Source organism: Coregonus lavaretus (assembly GCF_964263955.1).
Source record: "Coregonus lavaretus genome assembly, contig: HAP1_SCAFFOLD_8299, whole genome shotgun sequence".
NCBI classification, from domain to species: domain Eukaryota; kingdom Metazoa; phylum Chordata; class Actinopteri; order Salmoniformes; family Salmonidae; genus Coregonus; species Coregonus lavaretus.
The window spans coordinates 1-8,885 of record NW_028158696.1 but is presented as its reverse complement, the minus strand read 5'-3'; the positions used below and the strand labels follow the sequence as shown (position 1 = coordinate 8,885).

At 40.3% G+C, this 8,885-nt stretch overlaps 1 protein-coding gene across 1 annotated transcript; it reads right to left on the bottom strand.

Moving 5' to 3' along the window:
* Nucleotides 1-585: 585 nt before the first annotated feature.
* Nucleotides 586-8,266, bottom strand: LOC311123679 (uncharacterized protein). The gene is made up of 2 exons (XM_084197924.1): nucleotides 7,749-8,266; nucleotides 586-2,065 (listed from the first exon to the last, which is right to left on the bottom strand). The coding sequence occupies exons 1-2, from the start codon at nucleotides 8,068-8,070 to the stop codon at nucleotides 1,047-1,049; spliced, it is 1,341 nt and encodes a 446-aa protein (XP_084054050.1). The 5' UTR covers nucleotides 8,071-8,266; the 3' UTR covers nucleotides 586-1,046.
* Nucleotides 8,267-8,885: the final 619 nt, after the last annotated feature.

Here is an 8,885-nt window from a genome sequence, read left to right as displayed (position 1 = left end):
CTCAAATACAACCAAGTTCTATTTAATTTACCAATCTCATTGCAAGTGGTGAGGGGAACCCCAAAATGCTATTTTCTGTTGTAAAGAAATTAGTTCAACTCCTAGATAACTCCTCCCTTACCCCCTCCATTGAGAAATGTGTATATCTTGAATTGTTCAAATGAGACACTCGCATAGAACCAAGTTCTATTTAAATGTAATTATTAAACAGATTAATACAATTGGCATTTGTTGATTCTAACATTCAAACCTCTGGTATTGTGTCGGTGTTTCATTTAGTTAATTTGTGTTTCTAGTCATTAAGCTTAATGTGTATGAAAATGGGATGACGTTGTTCCGATGACATTGATACATTGTTGAAAGAGAGCGGCTCTCCAGTTGGGCTGCTCTGTGATTCACTGACAGCTTTCCCGGGTCAGGAATAAGGCGACCTCACAGAGAGTTACACACACTAAATAACTTTATTTCCAGAGGACATATAAAATAGATGTGGTTCTGTTCAGACAATAGATACGAAGGAATATACTGATAAACATAGCATGAAGTTGAATGAGGAATAACATAAGAGCAATAATAACATTGGCTGTATAAGGAGATAGTGACATAACCAAAGGACTGTATATAACACAGAGCATCAACTACTATTAACAACTAGCCACAGTAACAACCAACAGTAAATGCACACGTTTCAATAACAACATCAATCACTCTTGTCCACTTGGAGAGAGACTGAGGAGGCTCTGACCTGAGCAGGCAGAAGGACTGTCAGGTGTCCTGCTCCTTAGCACCCTGCCTAGCAACCTATTGTTGGCCTGGTAACAGAGGTCACTGGGAGTTTGGGGATACAGATTATGATCCCCTTAGTCTCTCTGGCACCATCAACAACTGTTACTGATGTCCCTTCCTGCGAGTTTTCTGTTTTTTAAAATATTTAATCTGATTTGAGACATGTCTCAAGATGAAAAAACTATACTTTTAGTATATTTTCATATTTTCATATGACCAATATGATTTCATGTGACATATACAAAAACACAAACTCTCAGTCAAAAACATAAGTCAGAACACAGCCTCTCTATTCTCTCATGTGATTTCAGGTCCTCTGACTGGGAAAATGTCTTTCCACAATGAGAGCAGTGGAATGTCTTCTCCTCCTGTGTATGTATTCTTTCATGCTCTTTCAGGTGCTTTAACCAGTTAAATGTCTTTCCACACTGGGAGCAGTGGTAGGTCTTCTCCCCTCCGGTGTGTGTCCTGTCATGCTTATTAAGGCCAACTAACTTGGTAAAACTCTTTCCACACAGGGAGCATTGGTAGGGCTTCTCTCCTGTGTGCATTCTCTCATGCTCTTTTAGGTTCCCTAACTGGGTAAAACTTTTTCCACACAAGGCACATTGGTAAGGCTTCTCTCCTGTGTGTATTCTCTCATGCTGTTTCAGGTTCATTAACCTACTAAAGCTCTTTCCACAGTGGGAACAGTGGTAAGGCCTTTCTCCTGTGTGTATTCTCTCATGTGTTTTCAGGCTCGCTAACCAGGTAAAATTAATTCCACATAGGGAGCAGTAATAAGGCTTCTCTCCTGTGTGTAGTCTATTATGTATTTTCAGGGACCCTAACTCTGTAAATCTCTTTCCACACTGGGAGCATTGGTAGGGCTTTTCTTGGTTGTGTGTCCTCTCATGCGTTTTCAGGCTCCCTAACCACCTAAAACTCTCTCCACAGTGGGAACAGTGGTAAGGCATCTCTCCTGTGTGTATTCTCACATGCGTTGTCAGGGTGCCTAACGACCTAAAGCTCTTTTCACAATGGGAACAATGGTAAGGCTTCTCCCCTCTGTGTATTCTATCATGCTGTTTCAGGTTCTCTAAACGGGTAAACCTCTTTCCACACTGAGAGCAGTGGAAAGGCTTTTCTCCTCTGTGTGTCCTCTCATGCACTTTTAGGTTCTGTAACTTGGTAAAACTCTTTGCACAGTGGGAACAGTGGTGTTGTCCTGCTGGTTTGGACATTTCTGGGTCTGGTTCCTTTGAAGGACTCTTCCCGCTGTCAGAGTCTGGTCTCTCTCCTGGCAAAGAAACACTGAGTATTTAGTTAAACAGAAAGACCTGAATGAAACTTCCACATGATAAAACTGTCTTCCTATTAGGTTCAATCTAGACTAGATCCCTCAGTAACCTAAAGCCATTTTTCACAACATTTCTCCATTCAAAATAACCGTGGTGAGTGTAATAGAGTATCACACTAGGTTGAGTTGGCTCTTTCAGAACTCCACTAGGAGAAGCAAACACCTGTGCCTCGCATACCCCCTTAAAAGACCCTCGCTTGAAAAATGATTTTAAAAAAGTGGCAATATTACTGTTTGTCCCTCTTGAGACGCCATAGCAACAACAACAACCAACAACAACCAACTTCCTCAAAAGAGGCCGAATTAATGTCAGATAAATCAAGAAATCTGTAATTAATTTTGACTTGAATTAGTTTTCTTTTCTTTTTAAAATATATTTTTGAAAATTTGAGTAAAATAATGGACACAATACTTAGGCTTCTACTTCCAGCTTCTACATAAGCTTTCTACATACTATATACATTTCATTTCTTTTACAATAGTTTTGTTTGTTTTTAGTCCTATCTCTGAAGCCCATCCAGTTTGATTTATATTTTATATTTTTAACTGTGCTGTTTCAAAGGTTCTAAACCTGTATTTACAGTGGCTTGCGAAAGTATTCACCCCCCTTGGCATTTTTCCTATTTTGTTGCCTTACAACCTGGAATTACATTTTTATTTTTGGGGGGTTTGTATCATTTGATTTACACAACATGCCTACCACTTTGAAGATGCAAAATATTTTTTCTTGTGAAACAAACAAGAAATAAGACCAAAAAAAAAACAGAAAACTTGAGTGTGCATGACTAGTCAATACTTTGTAGAGCCACCTTTTGCAGCAATTACAGCTGCAAGTCTCTTGGGGTATGTCTCTATAAGCTTGGCACATCTAGCCACTGGGATTTTTGCCCATTCTTCAAGGCAAAACTGCTCCAGCTCCTTCAAGTTGGATGGGTTCCGCTGGTGTACAGCAATCTTTAAGTCATACCACAGATTCTCAATTGGATTGAGGTCTGGGCTTCGACTAGGCCATTCCAAGACATTTAAATGTTTCTCCTTAAACATTTACATTTTATTTTTTTTAAACCACTTGAGTGTTGTTTTAGCAGTATGGTTAGGGTCATTGAACCTCTGTCCCAGTCTCAAATCTCTGGAAGACTGAAACAGGTTTCCCTCAAGAATTTCCCTGTATTTAGCGCCCTCCATCATTCCTTCAATTCTGACCAGTTTCCCAGTCCCTGCTGATGAAAAACATCCCCACAGCATGATGCTGCCACCACCATGCTTCACTGTGGGGATGGTGTTCTCGGGGTGATGAGAGGTGTTGGGTTTGCGCCAGACATAGCGTTTTCCTTGATGTCCCAAAAGCTCAATTTTTGTCTCATCTGACCAGAGTACCTTCTTCCATATGTTTGGGGAGTCTCCCACATGCCTTTTGGCGAACACCAAATGTGTTTGCTTATTTTTTTCTTTAAGCAATGTATTTTTTCTGGACACTCTTCCGTAAAGCCCAGCTCTGTGGAGTGTACGGCTTAAAGTGGTCCTATGGACAGATACTCCAATCTCCGCTGTGGAGCTTTGCAGCTCCTTCAGGGTTATCTTTGGTCTCTTTGTTGCTTCTGATTAATGCCCTCCTTGCCTGGTCCGTGAGTTTTGGTGGGCGGCCCTCTCTTGGCAGGTTTGTTGTGGTGCCATATTCTTTCAATTTTTTGATAATGGATTTAATGGTGCTCCGTGGGATGTTCAAAGATTCTGATATTTTTTTATAACCAAACCCTGATCTGTACTTCTCCACAACTTTGTCCCTGACCTTTTTGGAGAGCTCCTTGGTCTTCATGGTGCCGCTTGCTTGGTGGTGCCCCTTGCTTAGTGGTGTTGCAGACTCTGAGGCCTTTCAGAACAGATGTACATATACTGAGATTATGTGACAGATCATGTGACACTTAAATAAAGTCCACCTGTGTGCAATCTAACTAATTATGTGACTTCTGAAGGTAATTGGTTGCACCAGATCTTATTTAGGGGCTTCATAGCAAAGAGGGTGAAAACATATGCACGGGGCCTCCAATTATTTTATGGACTGGATCTTTATATTTACCACCTGTGTCCGGTTTCAGTAATAATGAAATCAGACCTTGTTGAGTATCTGATAATCTACCATTTACACAGGAGTGGTTAAAACATGCTAATAACGGTCCTCTGAGTATATAAAAAAAGGTTTGGTATACCTCGACTGGTATGCCATCCAGCCCTGGAGTCTTCCCGGACCCTACCATTTATATAGGAGTGGTTAAAACATGCTAATAACGGTCCAGGAGAGATCAGAGCTCTATAATAATAGATAATGTCATGTTTATAGGCTGATCTGAGCTCTATAATAATAGATAATGTCATGTTATAGGCTGATCAGAGCTCTATAATAATAGATAATGTCATGTTTATAGGCTGATCAGAGCTCTATTATAATAGATAATGTCATGTTTATAGGCTGATCAGAGCTCTATAATAATAGATAATGTCATGTTTATAGGCTGATCAGAGCTCTATAATAATAGATAATGTCATGTTTATAGGCTGATCGGAGCTATATTATAATAGATAATGTCATGTTTATAGGCTGATCAGAGCTCTATAATAATAGATAATGTCATGTTTATAGGCTGATCAGAGCTCTATAATAATAGATAATGTCATGTTTATAGGCTGATCGGAGCTCTATTATAATAGATAATGTCATGTTTATAGGCTGATCAGAGCTCTATAATAATAGATAATGTCATGTTTATAGGCTGATCAGAGCTCTATAATAATAGATAATGTTTATAGGCTGAGCAGAGCTCTATAATAATAGATAATGTAATGTTATAGGCTGATCAGAGCTCTATAATAATATATATTACTAACTATTTCAGTCAATGTTATAGGCTGCATTTGATCCATTGTTAATAACGTTTTGTTGGTGGCCCACTTCATCTCTGAAGTAATAATGGACATGACTATCTTTTCTAAATGTTAACTGATGTGTTGAGCCAAGCCTTTCCATTGCAGTGGCTATCCATCTTTTGACCATGTTTTGAAGACTTACAAACTCAGGCGTTCAGTCTCCCCATAATGTTTGTCCATTTCATGTAACATCTATAACACTTCCTATTTATTTTATTTCTCCAACATGACATTATTTAGACGTCTGCTTGTTGGGGTATATACTCCCCCCGAGGGGGACTTTAGAGAGCAATAGTAATGGCGTCTTTTTGGGGTATATACTCCCCCCGAGGGGTACTATAGAGAGCAATAGTAATGGCGTCTTTTTGGGGTATATACTCCCCCCCGAGGGGTACTATAGAGAGCAATAGTAATGCCGTCTTTTTGGGGTATATACTCCCCCCGAGGGGTACTATAGAGAGCAATAGTAATGGCGTCTTTTTGGGGTATATACTCCCCCCGAGGGGTACTATAGAGAGCAATAGTAATGGCGTCTTTTTGGGGTATATACTCCCCCCGACGGGTACTATAGAGAGCAATAGTAATGGCGTCTTTTTGGGGTATATACTCCCCCCCCGAGGGGTACTATAGAGAGCAATAGTAATGGCGTCTTTTTGGGGTATATACTCCCCCCGAGGGGTACTATAGAGAGCAATAGTAATGGCGTCTTTTTGGGGTATATACTCCCCCCGAGGGGTACTATAGAGAGCAATAGTAATGGCGTCTTTTTGGGGTATATACTCCCCCCGAGGGGTACTATAGAGAGCAATAGTAATGTTTTTAGGCTGATCAGAGCTCTATAATAATAGATAATGTCATGTTTTAGGCTGATCAGAGCTCTATAATAATAGATAATGTCATGTTTATAGGCTGATCAGAGCTCTATAATAATAGATAATGTCATGTTTTAGGCTGATCAGAGCTCTATAATAATAGATAATGTCATGTTTATAGGCTGAACTGATCAGAACAGTGGCTATCCATCTTTTGACCATGTTTTGAAGACTTACAAACTCAGACATTCAGTCTCCCCATGTTGTTTGTCCATTTCATGTAACATCTATAACACTTCCTATTTATTTTATTTCTCCAACATGACATTATTTAGACGTCTGCTTGTTGGGGTATATACTCCCCCCGAGGGGTACTATAGAGAGCAATAGTAATGGTGTCTTTTTGGGGTATATACTCCCCCCCGAGGGGGACTATAGAGAGCAATAGTAATGGCGTCTTTTTGGGGTATATACTCCCCCCGAGGGGAACTATAGAGAGCAATAGTAATGGCGTCTTTTTGGGGTATATACTCCCCCCGACGGGAACTATAGAGAGCAATAGTAATGGCGTCTTTTTGGGGTATATACTCCCCCCGAGGGGTACTATAGAGAGCAATAGTAATGGCGTCTTTTTGGGGTATATACTCCCCCCGAGGGGAACTATAGAGAGCAATAGTAATGGCGTCTTTTTGGGGTATATACTCCCCCCGAGGGGTACTATAGAGAGCAATAGTAATGGCGTCTTTTTGGGGTATATACTCCCCCCGACGGGAACTATAGAGAGCAATAGTAATGGCGTCTTTTTGGGGTATATACTCCCCCCGAGGGGTACTATAGAGAGCAATAGTAATGGCGTCTTTTTGGGGTATATACTCCCCCCGAGGGGAACTATAGAGAGCAATAGTAATGGCGTCTTTTTGTAGTCTCTAACTCCACCATGGCTCATTGGACAAAGCCTATGGGGAAATGAATGGTAAAAAAAAAAAAAAGGGGTTTTGGATAAACGCCGAAAACAAGGTCTGTGGTAAACACAGGCTTCAGAGATCTTATACGTTTTGATCTATGAGACAATTTTCATCAGCTAACGTAACTGTTTGTGAATTTTGAAGCATTTATGTAATCAAAACAAACACATTTATTCATTAAAGGTCATGTTAACTGACTGATATTATGTTATAGAACAAAACGTATAAGATCTCCTAAGCCTGTGTTAACCTCACACCTTATTCTCTGAGTTCATCCCAAAACCCCATTCATTTCCCCTTTCATTTACACTTAGTGTGTTGTGAAATCTGTTATGAATGTATTGTAATGTAATGTAACATTTTATAACTGCCTTACTTTTTCCGGACCCCAGGAAGAGTGCAGCAGCTAATTGGGATCCGTAATAAATACAAATACAAATTTCCCCCATAGGAATGGCTAAAAGAAACCTGAGCTATCGACTTTCATTTTTTTAGGACAACAAGCTGGCGAGCTCTATAGACACACACATCAAACGTTTCATTTAGGATATATCTTGTTGGTCCACATACACAGCCTCCCCTCCTCAGCTGAACATATGGACCACAGCTATATCTTGTTGGTCCACACACAGCCTCCACTCCTCAGCTGAACATATGGACCACAGCTGGCAAAATTATTTCTTCTAGAATACAATGGAATTGGAGCATCGATACGGACAAGTCCATTCTGTGAGACATTAAAGTTGTGAATTTGCGTGCAAATCCGTTGTTAACGTTTTGTTGGTGACCCGCTCTTTGGTGGGATATACATTTTACAGTGTAGTTTTATCAATTCTTACATTTAATAACATATTCAAGCATAGAAATTCAGTAGAATGCCGTTTTAAAACCAGTTTGTGCCCCGGTTATTAAGACTGTCCTTACTGGTGTTAATCAGAGCTCCAGCATCCTCCTCTTCTTCTTTCAATGTGACAGTTATCTCTCCCTCCTCCTTCTTCACTCCTAAAACGGCATCCTCCTCTTTCTCTTCCTCTTTCACTGTAACATCCTCCTCCTCTTTCACTCTGAACGCGTCTTCCTCTTCTTTCACTATAACGTCTTTCTCTTCTTCTTTGACGGTAACAGCCTCACCCTCTACTTGTTTTTGTATTGTAACATCCTCCTCTTCCTTCACTACAATGTTCAGTTTCTCCTTCGTCCAGCAGATCTCCTCTTCTTTAGGAGGCGAGTAGCCTGGTGAGCTCATGGTCGGGGATGTTAGCTAGCTAGCGTTAGCGACAAGCCTAGTGTGGGGCTATCTTAGCTATATAGCTAGTATAGCAACGTAAATATGAAATTAAAAGTGGTAACTAGCTGAACGACATGTGGGTTTAAAACACAGAGCGTCTAAAGAGCTTTATTGGTTCGACTATGTTGGCTAGCAAGCTACCGAGATAACTGACTAGCTGTTGTTGTTGAAGAAACGTCCCGTCCACTAGATTATACGTCACACTGGCAGCATCGCCTGAAAGACCCACATCGCCATCTACCATCTCGGAGTGGGTAACGCAGTTGAGAGAAAAGTGTATTTTATTTCCAGAACAAAAGTTTTTTTTTTTTTATATCTTTCATTAAATAAGAATATATTGAGACGTACGAAGGAAAACATATGTTGACTGATTAGTGCAGATTTGTAATGAGTGAGAATTTAAACTTTACATCTAACATTGCATTTAAGGCAATGTCATATTAATTCAGTCAAACAAACGCTCTGCATCATGGTTTAACAGTGATCTACGTTCTATGAAAGCTGCTGAGAGCAACCTGGAGAGTCGCTAGAGGAAAAACAAAGCTAACTGCTCATGCCCAGGTCCTGGCATATCACCAGACTGCATACAAAGAGGCACTGAACACCGCACACACGTTATACTATACCAATCTCATTGCAAATGGTGAGGGGAACCCCAAAATGCTATTTTCTGTCATAAAGGAATTAGTTCAACTCCCAGATAACTCCTCCCTTACCCCCTCCATTGAGAAATTTACATATCTTGCATTTTTCAATGAGACACTCGCTTGGAG

Coding starts and splice junctions, on each gene's coding strand:
- LOC311123679 (XM_084197924.1), bottom strand. CDS start 8,070: ATGAGCTCACCAGGCTACTCGCCTCCTAAAGAAGAGGAGATCTGCTGG. Junction 2,066..7,748: donor TGGAGCTCTGATTAACACCA/GTAAGGACAGTC, acceptor TTTCTTTGCCAG/GAGAGAGACCAGACTCTGAC.